Raw genomic sequence first — 20,273 nt, 5'->3', positions numbered from 1 at the left:
AATCTAATGATATATTAAAACCTGAAAATCATTAAGCAGTCAGGGGGGGCGCAGAGTGTTAGTATCCAGCCGATCCAGCCACAGCTTCAGACCTTTCCAGTGAACATTCACCCATGTGCGGCCAGTAGGAGGGGCCATGCTGAGGTGTTTGAGGAGCCGTAAAAGTAGCCAGTGTGTCGCAAACCAGGTGTTTTGCTAAGGGAAGGTGATGTCGTAAAGGGGTAAGGGATGGGAGGGGTGATGAGGAGGGAGAGACAGGAGGAGGAGGTGGGAGGGAGGAGGTAACTCGCGGACGGTTGCGTTACAGACTCAGCGAGAGGATCATGGCGGATGGCCCCAGGTGTAAGCGCAGAAAACAGGCGAACCCGAAGAGGAGCAGCGGTAAGTCCAAACTCCTCTCCGACCGCCGGTGGTCGAGTCCGGTGGGCTGTTGGCGAGCTTTTCAGTCGGTAAAGTTCTCCAGGAGACTTTTGGGATAGAGTTGGACCACATTTCGGGGAGTTTTTAGGGCGTGTGAGTGTGTTCATATCCCAGTGTGGTGGTGTACCGTTATACCTGGCTGGCTTCTCTCTCTCCGCCTAGCGGTACATGGGGGCCGCCTGGCTGAGTGAACCGTTATCCGTCTATTATAACAACCCGAGGAGCGCTCCACGCCGATATGTATTGTACACTTTCTGTCACTTTCCCCATCTTTGTTTCTGTACTTTTTCCCCACTTTCTCGGCGACAGCAACACTTGGCGGCAGGTTGCGGGGCTTTCGCATAACAACGTGGCCCGCTGAGCAGCTCTCAGTTCAGTCCGTGTGATTTTTTTAGGGCGAGGTTGATGCGGGGCTTTTTCTGCCCGCTAACTTGCTGCTTTACCCGGCCGGACGGAGCTTTTGCTCTCCACCGTTCAAAATAATTCAACGTTTGGAGTCGCTTTTTTATGTCCGGATGCTTAATCGCGCTGTTGTTGTGAATGTGCGATATTTTTACACGGGCTTTGGTGCCGTTCAGCGCCTCTGCTCAAGAGATTGGATGTTTATTTTATCTCCACTTCAGCCTGCCTGTGCAACAACTACAGCAACATAAGCTCGTTTCGGTGAGGTAAGAGTGGAAATTACCATATCCTTTTTGTCGAAATTCCTGTTTCACTTTTTATACCCCTGCTTTGTGCGCTTGTAAACAGTTAGAGACGCTGCAAACAAACACTTCTGCCGCATTATGAAGCATTCAATTTCGGTTCCAGGTTACTTTAATAGCGGTTTTGTTGCCACATTACTCTGTGGGTGTGCAAAAATAGTGGGATATTTAGCACAGCAATCCTCTAAATTCACCTGCGTTTTTTAATCTTTGACATGGGTAATGCAATGACCCTAAGAGTGGGTGTTTGTAGGCTGGATTATTTCTGTTATTGAGCGCGAGGAATAGAAACAGAAATAAACAGTGTGTGGGTGTAATAACTTCAAATTTAGACATCCTTTTTGAGCCCAACTCCCTCATTGGACGGCTCCTTACCTGTCCTCTCCCCCTGTTACATCGCACCAGCCAATAAAAAAGTAAACCCATAAATTTATATATTTTCGGACACTTATGAAGTGTGTGAGTCGAGCGGTGCTGGAAAGCACCTTTTTTTTTTCTTCCTCCTCCTGCTGCTGACGCCACGACGGTGACTCTGTGCGTCTGTACAGGAGCCATCATCATCATCACCATCATCATCATGTTTACCTGAACGCGGATAACGGGGCTGACAAATGGCCTAGAAATAAACACAAATAATACCTGCGGCTCTCGAGCGTTGACGGAACAGGATCGACCCTCGCCGTTGCCTTAAGGCTCTGCGTGTCGTGAGGAGCCAGGAAAAAACCGCTCCAAATGTCAACTTGTGCAGGTAGACATGATTTATTTGGTAGTTTTCACCGTGTGCTTTTTTTTTTTTTGCCAGCTTCGCATGGATGCTGCCACCCTTCATTCTCGCGGGATTTATCTAACCGACACGCAGTTTTGACCCACTTGTGCATGCTTTATTTCTACCTTTTATGCGTTTATTATTTTTTTTTTTTTTTTGAGGGGGGCTGGTTGCCTCGTTTGGTCGAGTGCACCCCGCTGCTCCTCCGTGTGTGAGTGGCTCTGTGGGAAATGAGCGGTGCACAAGGTGTTTATTCCTCCGTTATTCTCCACCTCCATATCAGCGGTTAAAAGGGCTCCCCACCAAACATCTCGTGTCCATCTATTGTGTTGAGTTGATTCGTTATACAATGTGCCAAGCGGGAGGGAATGGCGGTCAGTACCATTACTGCAGTGAAGGCGGGGTTGCTGCTGCTTTTTTTTTTCTTTTTTTTTTTTTTCCTGGTTCGGAGACAGCCAGGTAACGCAAGGTGATGCAACACCTATGAAGGTGTATTCGAGCCATTTTTTTTTTCACGCGCTATTCTCGCCGCGTGCGGCACCGTTTGCGGAACGTTTCTCCAGTCGACTCGTTTCCTTGAATTCTCTTCCACGCGACGTGAAAAACGAGCCTTTAAAATGTGAAAAGAGCGCATCCTGGACCGTGTAGCGAGGCGCACAATCAAGATGGCAAAAGGTGGCGCGATTCAGTGCGCAGCGCCTTCATCTGCCTCCTCTTTCCTTCCACTTTCAACCTGCCTCGTTTTCAGATGTGCGTCTTTATTAGTTTTTTTTTTTAAACCCCCCCCCCCCCCCCCCCCCACACACCCCCACCCCCACCCCACGTGACACAGACGGCGTGTTCACAGCTACCTTTTTGAATTTCAAAAGAGCTGCTTTACCAAACATTAGCCCGTGCTAATGTACCATGACCCCCTGCCAGCCATCACCATGATGAGGCAAACAGCTGCTGCTTATACAAACTCTGCCCTCACAAAAGCTTTCATTTTCAGCTTGTAATCTCCTTACTGGTTCACACGCTCCCATCACTTGATATTATTAACTTTATAATTATTTCAACCCAGCCTATTATTCTGTGTGCACGTTAAAATGTGGATCAATCCTATTAGAAAGTTATCAGATATTTACATCCTTGCTTTTGCTTATTACTGACAGTCCTCAGGTGATTGTGGAGTCACTGCACTGCAGCCGATTGGCTTTTTGAGTCAGTCAGAAGAGGCGATTCATTATGATTTTCTCGATCCAGTGGCACTCCTAAATGTAAGGATCGAGTCAGAGAAAGGATGCAAATCATCCCACGTGAGGAGCTACATTGTAGATGGTGATTTCATTCATAGCTTTTAAATTACTTCATTAACTTGTAGATTTTTAGAATGACTGTTCAGTTAATTTTGGGTCAGTTAACTTAATCAACTGCTTTCTTTTTTTTTTTTTTTTTTAGCTCTTAAGCCATCTGTCTCCCTCATTTGAATAGGCTTTTTTTTTGTTGAGTCTACAAATCATGTGCAAATGAAGTATTAGAGCATGTTAAAGTTTAACTGATGGTACTGTTGCACAAAGAAGGAATTACCTATCGGAACGAACGCCGTATTAGCGTTATTATTACAAAATTTGCATTAAATCATGGTTATCTTTGGCCCAAAGTAAGTTGTCAAGTTAGGCTTTTGCTGATTTGTTTATTTTGTGGTTTTGGTTTCATGTTGAGGAGAGTGTTACCCACAGTGCGCACGGTCAGGCTCAGAGCATTAAAGGCATTTAGCCTGCGTTGCCACTTCTTTACAGGGGGGTCCGAAAATCAACATCTGCCACGAGTGAAGTGTTGGTTGAAAATTCTAAGCTTGAAGATTAAAGAAACACCGGGGTCATCGGTCATGTTGGTGATGAATTATTAGAAATTCCAGCTCAGATTTAGTTTACTGTGGCCAATGTGAGACTCACTTTCCATCACACTGAACCTAATTAGATGTCAGTCAATTAAATGCAGGCTCTCAGTTTACCCTCCGTCATTATTTGATGGGGAAAAAAAAAGGAAAAAAAGTACATTAAACTTGAGTAAATGAAGAAAAAGTTTGCTGCTTTTGGTCCAGCTCTGGTTGGATCCTGGTGGTCATGAGTGGGGGGCTGCAAACCCGTCTGTTTTGGAAGAAACCTCGACATCGCAGTGACGCTTTAGTGAACCATGACTGTTAACAAAAACATTAGGAGATCATTATCAGACGGGGCTGTAATCTGTCATTGTTGCTGGTTGGAGGCAGAGTTGGTGGCGACTGCTTTCAGATGCTGTAATTAAGCTAATCATTGACTCCTCTTCACTGAAGTGCCCTCTTTGAAGTTTGAACCAGTAAGGGAACGTAAGTAAAGGATGGGCGTGAGCTGGAGAGCGTCCTTTGATTCGTCCTTGGTTTTCTTTTTCTTATATGTGATCAGTGTTGGCAGACTCACCCACCCATCCATCCCCTCATACCTTGTCGTGAAGCAATTTTCTGAAGTGGTGCCCTCGTTCATAACGAGCGGCGTTATAAGAGGACTCGGGCTCATTTCCGGTGCCCCTGTCGTGCCACCCAACTTCAAATGACATTGTTCTTTCCTGTCTCGACAAACTAACCCTGACCTGCCAGGTGTTAATGATAGTTGACAGAGAACCGGCCTTGCTCTAGCGCCGCGGAAACGATTTCCCAGCAGGCAGCATAGATCAACATGTCGAAGTAAAAGCCTAGCAGGGACCCCCTGAAACCTCTGCTTTCCCCCCTCTTATTTAAATGAAACATTTATCCCACATGCCCCTTAATAATACATCGAGCTGTGGGAATGTAGAGTAGATATTCCAGCTTTTATTAGGTGTTATTTGCGATGAAAAGAGCAGGGGAGACGGTATGAAATTGTTTCTGCCAGCTCGCCTGCATGCTAATCATGTGTGGTTCTTCTGTAAATGGCAGGTTTCGGCCTCCATGCTTCTGCTGTCCCAGTCGTGGCTCCGTCATCTAGCCCCTTCCCAGTGCTCCATGTTTGTATGTGTACCAGTGCACTCTCAGCTGTGCTGTAATCTTACACTGCAATTTAGGGACGACAGGAATGCTGCCTGGTGTTAACATACCTTTACAGGATAAACACAGCGGCCTACTCCCAGGCCTGCGCCGCTCATGCCTACAAGCCAAGCTAAAAATCTGCGCTCACCACCGTCTGTCCACAGGAAGTGAAATTTTTAGATGGAGTGGGTGTTCATAGGGTATGTTTCTGTTTAAGTTCCCATTTTTGGTCCCACTTAGGATTCTAGAGTTGATAAAACAGTGTTGAATGTCTTCCAGTATCTATTTCACTCGTATTCACGTGGCAGGACGTGCATGTGATGAATTTAGATGGAGGATTTCTTCTAGAAAGGCTGGTGCCACATTGATAGCCGATAGCAGTGTTTTCAGTGACTATTTTCAGTGACTGCTGTTAGCCATCAGGTCATCAAAGCAGAAGTGTTTTGTACCATTTGAAAAGAATTCTATCTTTGGCGGCAGACTGTCTGTCTGATGAGCTCGCTGTTTGATGCTCTGGTACTCTTTTTATTGCTTCCACCATCATTCAAAGGCTACGGGCCTTTTATTCAAATCTGTGCTGCACGGTTCATCGTGAAGAACACTTTTATGTCGAGGCGCTTTCCCAGCACACTTTCTTAAAGGACAGAAAAGAGTTAAAAATAAAAGCAGCAGCGGTTTCTAATAGGCCCTTTTTTGGCCTTTATGTAAGAAAAAAACCATCCTCAGCCTCAGGTTATCCGGTTCCAGCTGTCTTACAGTGAAGAGGTGTCATGTGAGTGTCCTTCCTCTGTGGTAATACTAAGCATATTTTTGCTGCTAACGTGATTTAGCATAGACCGGGTTCACCCAAGTACACTCATTAGCAAATGCAATTACACAAATCCAACTTGTTATTGTGGTGTTACCCTGGATTTTTTCCCCTGGTTATGCTTTTCCCCAAAGCTGTTCTCATACGGCAGACATGCATTGTACGTTTTTACATAACAGAAGTGTTATGTCAGTGTCTATTGACGCGTCCACCTTTGCTCTTGCAGTTTCAGAGTGGGAAATGATCTGAGCGGTGTTAGAAGTGGCTCTGGCTAACTGTTGTTGATAATTGATCCATAACCAGGAGTCATTCATGTGACTTTCTTGTGCTGAAAAGCCTCGGGCTGCACGTTTGTGTGCGTTTCCCTTGCACAAATGGGCCTGTGGAATGACAAAGCACTACAGGATGTCTTTAGCGAGTCAGTATTAACCCCTCCCCCTCACCTTTTATGGTCCAGAGGGGGAGGTGCGTCAGGCCTACTGATGCTGCTGCTGTGACTAATTGAGCAGTGTGTGTGTGTGTGTGTGTGTGTGGAGTGGATGTTAACATGAAGGTGGGAAACTGCTACTTTCCTCTAGGCCTTGCATAACAACACAGGCCTTCTTGTTTGGATTTACATGCATTAACACGGTGCCTGTGAGGGGAAATCTGCAGCTCTCGCTGCTGCACTTGCGTTTCAATTAGATAACTTTGGCTGATAAAAGCACCTTGACAGATCAGGCAGATGAGTCAGTGCAGCCTTATGAAGACAGATGCATCTGGCTTAGGCTGGTTCAAGAAATGCAAGCAAGTGCGCCAAACAGAGCTGAGACAACCAGTTTGTTAGCGGGACCACAGCCTCTGAAAGTTGCATTGATCAAATGACAGATTACCAAAAACGCTCGTGCAGTCGTGCAGGTGTGATTTGCCTGTGCAGCTCATGAGCACTCAACGTGAGGCTTATTTTTAGTCAAGGTGAAAGGGAAATGGTTGCTGCCCTCTGATTTAAAATGAAACTGAGGGGAACTAATTGTGTCATTCAGGCTGCACTGCACTGAGTTGTCTAAATACAGAAGAGCGTTTTTTTTCCCTCTACACACATAATAATTAGTGAATGTTTATTCACACCTGATTTCATTTAGAAGTAAAAAAAATGTATCAGGTGTAAAAAAAAAAAAAAAAACTAGACCTATGACCGTGTGAATATTTTTATTTATCCAGGAAAGTCATTAAGAAGAAATTCTAGTTTTCCATGTGTGCAGGATGGGTCTATATTTGCTCCTAGAAATTGGATTTATTTCAGAATCGTCTGTAATTGAATTTCTGTTCATTTTCTTAATAATGTCGCACCTTTCAGTTGTTCAAAAATACCAGGAAGTGTTGTGTCATGCTTTGATTGAAGAGCTTACGAGGTATTTATTCATTTCTGTGCTGTACGGTGTTCCATGTGAAATTAATCTTACAGTGGAGCCAAAGCCTTGTAAGCTGTCAAATGCGTTCAAATCGTCAGACACCTACACCGTAAACAAAGCCAAATGTGGAACCAGAACCGAAATTTACCTCGAGCACCACCGGTGCATGAAGTCTCAGAGGAACTGCCAAACGTGTGTTTTCTTAAAGAAGGCCGAACCCATTTCCACAGTTAACTTACTTCTCATTCAGCCACCTGAATATTCATGTGTTCAAGAAGCTCCCTGAGCAGCTTACAGCTAAAGCTTTCATCTGAAGTTTGCCTCAGAGGCTGATCTGTGAAAAAAGGGCCTGCTTCGTCAGACCAGCACCTCAAATAGTCAACGTGTGAGTTTAAACTTATATTTCTGAGCGCATTAGTGTGTCACGTGAGCGTTTCAACACAAACACCTGCATTTACTCATGTGCGAGTTTGTGTGGGATTTGTGTGCATGCAGGCCAGTGTGTGTCAAAAGAAAGGGTCCCATTCAAAGTCATTGTGAGGGGGAGAAGGGCAGAACTCTTTCACACTCAGCCGGTGGGAAAGTCCTCTCCTTCTCCTTTGGTGGTGCTACAATTTGCATATCCTACCGAGCTCCATTCTCTTTTTCTTTCTCCTGCAGCCTGAGAGTCAGAGAGTGGCTGCCTCAGCCCAAAGCTCTGCTGCCTGCCTCCAGGCACAACATGGACCACAGCCCAGGGCTCCGTACAGTACAGACTCCAGTTCTGTTTCAGTCCCGGGCACTTTGATTCACTTCCATTTAAAATCGGGACACATTTTAAAGGTAAACCTGAAAACAAAAGCAGATCAGAGCAGCTGATGTGAAGTCAGAGCGTTGGATTCCCACCTCTGCCTTTGTCACAGAACAGAACAGCGAAGGCAGCGAGCAAACATATTAAACATTCACAAGTTTAGCTTCTTGATTATGCACATTTATTATGGTTTGCATAGGAACAGTTTAAGGTTTGCTGAATAATTCTGCACCGAGAACTGGTAAGAGGATCCTGTAAGTGTAAACACATGACACGATTTAAAGAAATTCTGCTCTATTGGTCGTACTTCAAGTACACATCAGCCATGCTTTCTCAACCGTGACCCTTCCAGAGAAGATTTTTTTCCACCCTTAATTGTGTTTTACTGTCGATAAAGCTGGAAAATGTTTCTTTAGCCGTGCACCGTGGCATGGCGGTTTTTTCTCCAGGTGCACCATGCTCAATTGCTTTTTCACAGGAACCAGATTCTTTTCGCTGGAACACTTTTGTGTTGAAATAACTTTCCTCACCGACTTGTTTATTCTGATGTGACATTTCACCGCTCTAACAAAAGCAAAGCCGAATCAAACTTCAAACCACAGAATACTGTTTATATTTCAACGTGTCTGCCGTTAAAGGGAACGTTCAGAACCAACCGAAGCGAGATGTAAATCTACAGCAGGATTTGGGGAGACTTCCCAGCGCTTCTCAGGGGACATAAATCATGAGCGATGGACAGGTGTGTTAGGAGGGGTCTGACTCACTAAAGACACTCCTGAGACTGCAGAGGGAGCAGCAGCAGGACAGGTGGGAGTGGAGGAGAATTAGATTAGAGCCACCGAGTGATTTATTCTCCGCCTTTTACCCTGCCATCCATTTTAGTATTTTTTTTGTCAGTGAAGCAGAAAATTAAAGTGGACAGTATAGGAGCCATTTTTTTTTTTGCTGTTGCTTCTGTTTTTTTTTTTTTTGGCCTCCTGACCACCAAGTGCTGATTTTTTTGTTTTGTTTGCTGTGGAGAAATGAGAAGAAAGAAGGGGATAACGTGCAGCACGGGGCCACAGACGGGGACTTTCAGCCTTCATATAGATTTTTGACTGTACTGAGCACCATGTCTGAATTTTAGTTATGCATATTGTGGTGTGGTGGTTAGCACTGTAACCTGGAGGGTTCCAGGTTCAATTCCCAGCTTGTGTATGCGTGGGTTCTCTCCAAGTACCCCGGCTTCCCCCCACTGTCCAAAAACATGCATGTTAGGTTAATTGGTGTCTCTAAGTTGTTTGTCTCATTTGTCTCTGTGATGGACTGGCAACCTGTCCAGGGTGTACCCTCGCCCCATGACGGCTGGGATAGGCTCCAGCCCCCCCCGTGACCCTACAGTTGGATTAGTCGGGTATAGAAAATGGACGGATATTGTGGTATGTAGTTGGAGGACCCAGAAAATAGGCTGAAAATACAAAAAAAAACAAGGATTATCATGGATAATACAATGAAGGTCTGATAAAGAATGAAGAAAACCAAGGACATATTGGTAGGGATGATTAGATGAATGGATGCAGGTGAGTAATGAGGAGCAGGTGGTAACATATTGATCTAACCGAACACATCCAAGGACTTTGATAGAGAGAATCAACAACTAGAAACATAACAATTTCACAAGAACTCCAAGGGACATGGATAAAAACAGAGCAAAGGAAACAAAATGAAATATAAAGGGAAGGGGAACTTTAAAGAATAAGACAGAAAGTAAAAACCAATGAAAAACATCGATCATAGAATCCAAAAAACCAACCGAAAGAACACAACCACTGAATACAGATTGTGGCAGCACAGGGCTGTTTTTGTCCTGTTTTATAAGCAGGTGATGGGAGAGTAAATCAGGGATTTCACTGCATTTCCCCAAAAAGCTGTTCATCATACAAAAATAAATCAGTGACATGTTCAGACTCTGATTATGTAGTCAGCAGGAAGTCTGGAGCTACAGCTTATACAAATACTTGGAGTTGAACTTCGCCACATCTTTTCTCCGGGGGGGATTTTGATGCAAGGCTTTATTGGGGAAAATATCTGTTCCCTGTAATCCCGTGTTCACACCCTCTGATGCAAAGTGACATTTTTTTTATAATCCTGCTGTTTCTGTTTGTATTTAGCAGAAAGTTGTTCATTTGCACAGCTCTGATTTGTTTGTTTTTTCCCCCATTAGTGCTTTGTACGACCAGGTTTTCCATGGATTCTCATCCGTGTGGTATGTTACTCTGTTAACATATGTTATATGAATGTATTTAAGGGGGATTTAACCACGGTGAACTTTGCATTAAGTCCCTTCTGTCTCTACTTTCAGCCACTTCAAAGTCCCTCAGTTTCAATTCAGTCCTTGGTTTCAGAATATTAATTGTTTAATAAGTAATTATTTGTTCCACATAAAAACAGTGAAACAAATATCTTGATTATAAGGATTTATTCAATGGACAGCTTATAATGAGACGATTCTTTACAGTCTGTGGACTGCAGTCATTGTGGATTATTTTAGTTGTGAAATTCCATTTGTTTTCATGTTTGGAGATGGAGGTGATGCCCCTCGGTTTTCCTCCCCCTCCACGCAGGATGGATGCAGAATGATGTTGAGGGGGAACAGAGGATTAGATTAGAAGCTGAGTGGATATGTGCAGTGTGGATTCTCTGTGTCTCTCACTCATCCCGTGTCCTCTGGGCTTGATTTGTGGTCTCTGTTAACAGTGAGATGCTATATGACACCAGAATTAAGAAGGGAGATTGGATGGAAAACACAAAACGTTCAACTTTATTCGGATCTCTTCAGCCGTCGTTGTAGATTTAGATTTGTTTGACGTTGCGGACAATTAAGATTTGTCTTTCTTGAGTCATGCTAGCTAACTCAGGGTGGAGTGTAAGAGAGGGCTGGAAGAAAGGGAGTGTTATTGAATTACAGGTGATGGCTGCTAATTGGGCCCTCCAGAGATTCTGTGTGCATGTGCTCGGCGTGAGTGTGTGTTTGGCTCTGGGGATGCAGACTTGATGAAGCTGTTAGGGTAAAGTGCAGGGCCCCAGTGCGCTCCCTGAGTGCTGTGCTTTAGAGGCTGTCCTGTCCCCACGGAGGAGCACTAATGGAGGCCACCCAGGCCTGATGAATTACACCAGGACTGGATGGATGGAGGGACGACGGGGCCGTGGCTGATGCTGCTGTAATTGAGGCGGCTTGCTGAGTGTGAAGAGTGCTTGGCGCTGGATGTGCTGCAGGCATGAAGCAACACGTTTGTACCCAAGCTTTGACGATAACTGCGTTAGCACTCCTGTGTGGTTCATTGCTGGGTGTCAGCAGTCACACTCTACAGGCTTTTATCTGAGTACATGTTTTCCTGCTGTCACAGAGATTATAGCAGCCGAAAAAAAAAGAAAAAGCCCGATGCCGGACGTAAAAGAGTCGGGAAGATTGTGTTCTGAGTTTAGCTGCTGCAGAAGAAGAGCGGGCCGCTGACACTGCAGCCAGAGGTGCTGAAACAATTCATCGATGAACTAAAAGGCCAATGGTTTTCTGGTTTCGTCTTTGGTTTGATTCAAAAACTGCATCATGGGATATTTTTCTCACCCAGAAGACTTCATGTTTTATGCTGCTTGTATCGTTTTCTTTCCATTTCTTACATTTGCTTCCCACAACAGCATTTGATTGGCTGAACACGCCTGATCCGGTCAAAGTATTGGTGGAGCTGGGGGGAAAAAAACGGCAAATATGCAGCAACTGAGCCCTGGGAACCAGGAATGAGCATTAAAGGAAATTAGTTGCAATCTTTGCAAATGGCAGAATGAATACAGAATAACACCAAGTCAAACTTCAACAATGCTGTCGTTTTTGATCTTGGGCAAAAAGAAAAGACTGTCTTATTATCTCATCCAGTTTGCTATTCCTTTGTTCTGCAGAGCATTCAGGAAATGGGGCACGCAGTCTCCTCGGCTGCCACTCAGAACGCCACCCTGCTCGCGCACCTTTGTTGATCAAAGCAGTTTTAGCATCAGCTCTGCTGAGGCGTCAGTTGTTCAGTCAACACGATATGTGGGGCAGCGGCAGTGTTTTCTCATCTGTCTGTCATAACTGAGGGAGACCTGTTGGTGAAGGCCAGAGCATCATGCGAAGAGCATGTGGGAACACTCTGAAGTTATCAGCAACGGCTTGTGGTGTGATTGCTGTGGAAGGTCGAGAATGACACTTTCAGATGTTCTCTGGTATTGTGAGGATGTTGTACACATATTGTGGAGGGGCTGGAGCCTTTCCCAGCTGCCATTGGACGAAAGGCAGGGTTTGACTTTGTTCGTAAAGTCTTGGTATCAGTCATGTTCCACCAGATTAGCTGTTGACTTTGGGAAGGAGCGCAGTGGATGGGCAAAAAGTTTAATTTCCTGCTCTCATCAGGGATGAAACCTAAGCAGGCGTCTGCCTGAGCTGCAGATTTTCTTTTTGGGGTTATTTTGCCTCAAAAAGACAAAAAAAAAAGTCAAAAGAGACCCAAAGTTGAACTCAAGGGCCACTTTGACCGGAACACTTTAGCCGGATGTATTCTTGATGTGGGATTTACTGGTTAATCCTCAGAAAAATGAATTAATAAACAGCTAATTTTCTTATTAGTTAAAGTGATTATTTAAACCCCCCAAAAATGCATCAGTCCCAGCTTCATCAAGTTACTGTTTTCTTTGGCTTTTACTGTTCACTGTTGAACTGGTTTAAATGGTGAGTTGACAAAGTGATCTGCAGATTAATCAATAATGAAACCTGCTATTCTCCTTCCAACAGAAACTATGTCAAGACTTGTCAACTGCGGTTTATTTATGTACCTACAGCCCGCTCTCATCATATGTGTCCGAAAACACAGCCTTTTATACATCCAACAACAGCTGAGAACAAGCAACCTGAAGGATTTGCTGTAAGTGTGTGTGTGTGTGTGTGTGTGTGTGTGTGTGTGTGTGTGTGTTTATACCCCCGCACCAGCGTAGCAGGTGTGCCTGAGCTTCAGCGCCATTACAAGTCTCATAAATACCACCTGACACGGTTACAGCAGGCAGGCTTCGATATAAAACTCTCCTCCCGTGGCGTTCAGCCCTTCAGCACAATTATATTATACCACACTTAAGGAGAGGAAAGCTACAGCCCTGCCCTGCCCGTCTCGTGAGATCATGCTGATGTGAACACCCAAACTTTATCTCAAACCGTGTCTCAGGACTTCAAATCTGAGCCGTTTTTTGTTTTTACAGTTTAATGACTTGTTTTTTAATGGCTTCACCATTTAATTTGACTCGATTTGATCTTTCTTGGCTCCTTTTTAGTTATTTTTAAAACTTAATCCTCCTGCAAGATATAATGTGTACTGCCACATGCTCATTGGAGACCCTGTCCAAAGCATACACAGTCGCCTCGGTGCATTCTTTCAGAGGCATTAAGTGTACAGTTTAATGGTTCTTAATGGAAAAACCCACATCAATCAGGCCTAGGTGTGCTGGATTTAAATACCCCTGTATCCCTTAAGTCTCCTGGTAAATGGGGTACATTAGCAGACGTGGGATGATGTAATCATAATTTCAGCTTGGAATTCAATTTGCGCTGAAAGATCTCTGCAGTGCTAGCCTCTTTGGTACCTGGGCTGGATGACATTTCGTTGGAGTGGGGATCTGAACCTACTTGACATTTTACTAAACTGTGTTCGGAAGGTCCGGCCTGTCCCTGTGTTTTCCTTCCCCTCCTCCCTGTATTGTGCGACTGGGTAAACAGGCAGGCACATACACACACACACGTCTCTAATGCGTGTATCCTCACAGACTGCCTATACATCTGAGGAGATTTGCTTTGTATCGCTGTGAGCTCAGGAGTATTCCTTTGTCTTTACCGCCTTCCATGTACAGAACAGCCCGATCTGCTTATTTTGTGCTGTCGTCCCTAAACGCACCTGTGAATGGAAAGTAGGGTAGCATCACACAATGCTTTCCTAACAGGGCAGTGTTTTCACATTCTGTGCAGGGAGGATTTCTACTGTTCAGTCTGTCCCGTGGCCAGGCTTAAGGAGCTGCACAGAGATGCCAGAGCATGTGCTGTGAGACATCCAGTAGACTGATCTATTTGCATGTAAGTTAATAGACTAAAAACCATCTAAGACATTTCATGGGAATATTCCCAGAAAGAGCTGCGAGCGCAAAGCCTTTTGAATTTACACCAAACAGTGCCGTTGTAGAGCGCTGCTTCTGCTCTCCATCCAACGGCTGGAAGCATATGGACATAACTCCCCAGCTCTGTTTTTGTGCCACTTAGACACGAACCCGGCCCTCGGCACTGCCAGCTCTCTGTTATCTGGCCACAGTTACTCTCCCAGCTTGACACTCCCCTCGCTGACAGCTATTCAAAGCAAGCTAGCTTGCCATCCAGCGTCCAGACGGCAACGGATGGTCTTCATTTAGCGAGGACAGGACCGCGGTGCCAGCCGAGGCCACATGCCAAAATGCTGCCTGCAGAGCTCCTCATGTTTGTTGCCAACTCCTGACATACAGTAGATGGGAGGTATCTTGCCAGCAGTGCCAAAATCACAGTAGTTGGATTAAGAAATATGGTGTAAGATGGTGGGATGGTGCGAAGTAGCCTGCTGGATATGGAAGATGGAGATATTGTGAGTGGGGAAGGGAGGGGGGAAGGAGCAGCCTTTTCCATTCTTCATTTGTGTTCAGATTATGAAATTAGCCCGCTGACTGGATACACAGAGCCATTCATAAGAGCTTAATCTTTGAGGAAGGTAGGAACATGCAGTAACAAGGATTAATACAACTACAGTAAGATAGTGATGCCACTTTGAGTATTTGGATTTAGTCAGTTACAAATAGTAATGCTGTTTACCGTGCTTTTAGATTAGATTAGATTTCCCTTTATTGTCCCACAATGGGAAATTCACAAAAGATTGTTGACTCTACCAGGAGTGGGTTTGAACCCACCAGGACATTTGCCCATTGGATCTTAAGTCCAACGCCTTAACCACTCGGCCATCCTGGTGATGTTTTCTATAGTTGGATAATTACATCAGTAGTGGACACTCAAAGCTACACATTCTTCAGAGAGACACCGTAATGTGTCTCCAGCTTCTGTTACATGACGTGTCCGAAATAGGCTTCTATTATAACTTGAACCAGTTAAGAAGTGTGATTTCTAAAGGAGAGAGAGAGAGAGGCTACCCTCAACACATACCTGCCTAATCTGCAGTCATGTGACAAAGGGAAAGGTTTTATGTTTGCAGGTCTTGAAACGAGGTAAGCACCATCTCAGATGAGCATTTAATTAAACAAAAATTGAGCCAAATATACAGAAACAACCAATCCCACTTTTACTGCTGCCATAGAAATTAAGGGGGTTCGAGGCAGCCAGGTGCTGCTAATCCACCTGATTAGCTGATTAGCCAGTGGAGTTCAATGAACCGAGGGGTGACGTTTACCAGACGCGCCGCCGCGTTCTGGACCATCTGCAGCGGTTTCACAGCACAGACTGGGAGACCAGTTAGGAGAGCGTTGAAGTAGTCAAGGTACTGAAGTAGTACTCTATAAAAGCAGAAGTTTAGCTGCTCTGCAGCATTCAGGTGTGTGTTAACACAATGCCAAGGAGGAAAGACATCAGCAATGATCTTAGAGAAGCAGCTGTTGCTGCCCATCGATCTGGGAAGGGTCATAAGGCCATCATTCTACAGAGAGAAAGATTATTCACAAGTGGAAAACATTCAGGACAGCTGTCAATCTTCCCAGGAGTGGACATCCCAGCAAGTTCACCCCAAGGTCAGACTGTGGAATGCTTTTATAACTACTGCAGGTCAGACTCTACGGACCTCAGTTAGCATGTTAAATGTTAGAAAAAGACTGAACAAGTTTGGCTTGTAGGAGAAAGCCTCTTCTCTCTAAAAAGAACATGGCAGCACAGCTTAGGCTTAAGGACCAGTTGGTTTATTTGTTTCATTATGTCCAGAGATGTAAAACCTGAGGATTGAAAGAAGATGAATGCCCATAAGTATTTAGATAAAGAGTCAAAAGAGGAGGAAAAACTACAGTTTATAAAGTTGATTCCATTTATTTCCAAAGTCCCACCGCAGCATCAGTCAAAATAATATGCAGAGATAACAAGGAGCTGTTGTTTTATATATAAGGACAAAGAATTGATTTTAAGGAAACACTCCAAATGCTTTTGACATGCATTTAACATGTGGCATGAGACGAGAGACAAGTTCATTCAGATGCACAGGATAAGATGAAAAAAACAGAACAACACTAAAGTACTCTCCCCTCGGGAAACGTGCGTGATGCGGTCCAGAAGGTAAACATGCTTAAGTCGGTGTCTGGGCTCATTTATCTCGGAGAACAGTGATTGGGTATTCAATGCAAACATTTTGACTGATGTTAACCCGCTTATTCCCAGGCATCAGAGGTCAGCAGAGAGGTTTGACAAGACAGCAGTTCTCAGCGTGTGCGTGTTCACTCTGCAGCTCAGAGCAGTCCCACATGAAGCCTGGCTTGGTTTTGTGTTAAGCTGAGCACTTACTTTTGTCTAGCTTAGTCTAGTGAAGCATAGCCAGACACAGAAACTGCTCACGGCAATACACACTTCCCCCCGCGGACCAGCTTGTGTTGCAGAGGCGGCCATCTCGATCAGAGACACGGTTAAACACACAGATGTCATGTTTTGCACGTCACAATGTCCAGCTTTTGCTGACTCGCCGAGCAGCTCTTTGAAAGCAGCACAGTTCCACAGTTCTCCGACCCATTTCCCAAGGAGTGTTCTGCCTGCGTGTGATTTGAATACTGAGCAGAGGAGAACAGCAGGAAAATGTAGTGGAGACTGTTGAGAGTATGAGATCATGACCACAAGCGGTGCTGCAGTACCTGCTGGGGCATAAATCAGGAGAATAGATATTATTATTGATAAGATTGAAGTGGTTTTCTTTTTCCTGGGAAGACTCGGGTGTACAAAGCAGGGAGGAGAATGATTCTGCAGGCGCTACTTCAACGCAGCGTCAAAATGAGAGAGCTTCAAGTAAAGGAAAGTATTTGTGGGGGATCATCACTGGGTTGAATATCCCCTTTTCTAAATTAGTAGAACTATTTTTCCTGCTTTGTCGCATCGAACGTGCACGGAACCTGGAAAACATCCAAGAAAGAGGATTTACACCCTCAGCATTTGCAATTTAGAGTCTCCATGGGGACGGGTGAGGTAGCACATCAGTCAACTGTAGTTTATTGATCAGGTGTATGATTTAGCTCGATGCCTCTACATTACCTGATTGCCTCTAGGATATCCTTTGTTTGACACAGTGAAAGAAGAATTAGGCCTAATGGATATTACATTTGTAATCGAACAAATTAAAAATGTGGATCCATTCCTCAGACTCCTTCTCAGTGGCTCTGAACCTCACGTGGTAATTTTATGATAATCATGATCATTATTTTTAAGACCGCGACAACCAGGAAGAAGAGTGCTAGAACAGATGATTTAAGAGTAAAGCTGGCAGTAACCTCCACATTCCTTGAAGGAAAGGTCAGCAGAGCAGGTAAAGTCTAAACTGTTCCTCCACGCCGTGCGTATGAGGAGTCTTACAGTTGTAGCTTTTTCCTGACAGCGTCATATGAGGCGTCTTTCCTCACTGCTCCGAGCCGGAGGCTTTGTTCTCAGGGATGTCAGACGAAGGGATTCTGGGCCGGGAGGATATTAACCTCGTGGCACCGAGCAGAAATTGACCACAACCCCCTACTTGCAGCGTGGAGTGACGGCAAAGACGGAGGGCAGAGAAAGGGGGGTTGGGCCTCGTGTCAAAGGTCAAAAAGCACCACCTGCATGGACAGTACAAGGCACACGCATCTGTCCATCTGTTGACCGGCTCGTGCCAGTCCTTTGTATCGTTTTGTTTTTATTGTTTAGTCTGAAACATGATTGATGCCTATCGGAGGATCCCTGCTGTGGTACCTGCAGGTTTCAGGTCAGGAACGGCGACATAACGGCGTGTGCGTGAGACGATGGGCTTCCTGGCAAGGACACGTCAGCGAGTCGCGTCCTCAGTGAGATGAAATGACCGTCCTCCCTCTAATGTGGCGCTGAAAACAGGATCACAGCAAAGTTTTGTGTTTATCATTTTCTTGGTAACTCTATTGATTATTTCTGACAACGTGAGCGATCCGATGAAGTCATGTGGAGAAATGAAACATGAAATACTGAAGATAAGCATACAGTATCACAAAGATACGTTTAAGATGTTGCATTTGTTCAGTCCAAACCCAAATATGTTTAATTTGGCATCTCTAGTTTGGAAGAAAGTTCCTTTTCGTGAAGCTGGAATGAGTTCATTTAGTCATTTCTTACTCAAAGAATACAAAAATTGTGTAAAAAGATTGTGTGATCTTGTTTTTTTTTTGTTTGCGTGTAAAGGGAAATCTACCCGGTCCTCAGTCATATCTCGTCTGCATCAGCATCTGTCTCCATCATTTGAATGAAAAAGAGGTTAATTTGTTTTTCAGAGCATTAGAGATGACACAGTGCTTCAATATCTGCCTGTCGGAGCCAATATTAGCTCATAAGCAGACCCAGGGAACACTTCGTGATGTTTTGGGTGGGAGACTAGATCAAATAAATGTGTTTTTTTGTTGTTTTAAGCAGGTCTGTGGAGATTCTGCTCAAACTGTGGAAAAGTACTGCAAAAGTGTCGAGTTTATTGGACTGAATCTGGCTGAGAGTCCCACATAATGCTCACCAGTCAATCAGTCCGACCAGTTCTGGTTCAGATCCATTTTCTCTTATACGAGTACAAGGCGTTGTGTCATGTGACTCGTTGTGTTTTACGTGCAGATGGACACATTCAGACCAGTATAATCCAGGTATCCAGTATATTTCCTTTCACTTGGAAGTGTAGAGTCCAGATCATTTCAGGGGATTTTCTGAACTGTCATGGAAACGCAGCTTTTAACAGGGAACTCCTCTACATTTCACCGCTTTGGAATTTACTCTGATCTCTTCTAACCAGAGTCAGAACTCCAGTGATGAACTGCTCTAAATATTTACCCCTTTTCAGTGTTTATCTCACTGGCGAGGACACGAGGCAAGAGTGGAATGTGGTTACCTGTTGGCGGCCGGCCATTTAAAAAGCTCCACCCGACTCGCCTGATATGAGGCATGATTCATCAATATGTTGTTCTCATTGTGAACGCACTATTGCATCCTGCACTAAAAACCGATGTGCTGGGAAACCACCTGGGTCAAAAACTAATTCTGAATCACTAAATCACCGAATCACAGCGACAGCCCAGATTTGCTCTCAGCAGTGCCCGTCACAACACGGGATCCTAATGGGCTGCAAGAGCAAAACACAAATCCACAGAAGCTTCGGTGTCATTCGCTACGTGTCTGACTGTTTGTTGTTTGCTCGGTCGATCATAAGGCGCAACCATGCAGCGTCTGTTTGGCAGGAAAAGTGTTGTGTAGGCACATTTCACAGCGATCTGGTGCTGAATAATAAGCCGCTCAGAGGGCTTCCTCCAGATGTGCACCAGGTCCCCTTAAATGCTTTTACGGTGAGACATCAGGCCGACGTTCATGGACTGATTGATGTGGATGAAGTTTAAGGAGCAGAAAAAACTGAACTTGTCAGTGAACAAGAACAGAGAGAAAGCAGGCCGGTGTGATGCAGTCAGACACAGAATCCGCCTGTTTGGGAGGAACAAATCAGCGCAGATTTCACCAACTCTTAGCTGGCGTGAGAGGGATCCATCAGAAAATGTGCCAGGATGGATTCATGGAGATAAAACAGTTAGTCTTCTCTAAATCTTTTGGCTTTCTACTGATCCTACATCTGAAATCTTCACGTTCTGCTTTTGATTTTGGACGGTTTGGGTTTTACTTAAAGGACAATTAAACTGTTTGTTCGAGATAAGCCAGGTTACAGGATTTCCTCTCAGTCAAACAAAGTGCTCCAGGTTACCGTACAGAGTGTTTTGTGCAAATAAATTTCCAACCGATAGTGCACCGCAGCATATTGTCCTCCATCTAACGCAAAAGAGGTGGAGGCAGAGGTATGCTGTTAGCTGCTGAGCTGTGTAAACAGCTCCTTGACAATAATCTCTCAGAGAATTATGTGGTCGCTTCTTGTCTCCTTTACTACAGCTGGAAAGGGGCATCATTTGTATTTCTAAAACGTTTTACTTACCAGTTACTGATTAAAGATCTTACTTTGCTCAGTTTTGCTGACACCGTGTATTCAGAACACTTGGTTTATGGGAGAATTAGTCGAAACATTGTTAGGAAATTGTGAGCAACACGTGTTTACGCAGTGAAAAACTTCCACGTTGCTGATATGTGGCTGT

General features: G+C 44.6%; 1 protein-coding gene and 1 non-coding gene across 3 annotated transcripts in view; one reads left to right on the top strand and one right to left on the bottom strand.

Moving 5' to 3' along the window:
* Positions 1 to 277: 277 nt before the first annotated feature.
* Positions 278 to 20,273, top strand: part of zeb1a (zinc finger E-box binding homeobox 1a) — a 60,623-nt gene continuing 40,627 nt past the window's right edge. The window contains exon 1 of one of the 2 annotated variants that reach the window (XM_075482775.1): positions 278 to 381. In XM_075482775.1, coding sequence (XP_075338890.1) covers positions 324 to 381 — 58 coding nt within the window. In that variant the 5' untranslated portion in view covers positions 278 to 323. Of the gene's footprint in view, positions 382 to 1,675; positions 1,873 to 20,273 lie in introns of those variants that run through there. The other variant, XM_075482776.1, reaches the window with a different exon arrangement.
* On the bottom strand, positions 14,859 to 14,940 carry trnal-uaa (transfer RNA leucine (anticodon UAA)). Its single transcript has one exon. It is a non-coding gene; the product is annotated as a tRNA-Leu (tRNA).

This window comes from Odontesthes bonariensis, chromosome 14, assembly GCF_027942865.1.
Source record: "Odontesthes bonariensis isolate fOdoBon6 chromosome 14, fOdoBon6.hap1, whole genome shotgun sequence".
Classification (NCBI taxonomy): Eukaryota; Metazoa; Chordata; class Actinopteri; order Atheriniformes; family Atherinopsidae; genus Odontesthes; species Odontesthes bonariensis.
Note: the sequence above shows the minus strand (reverse complement) of the source record. Positions and strands in the feature narration are given on the sequence as shown.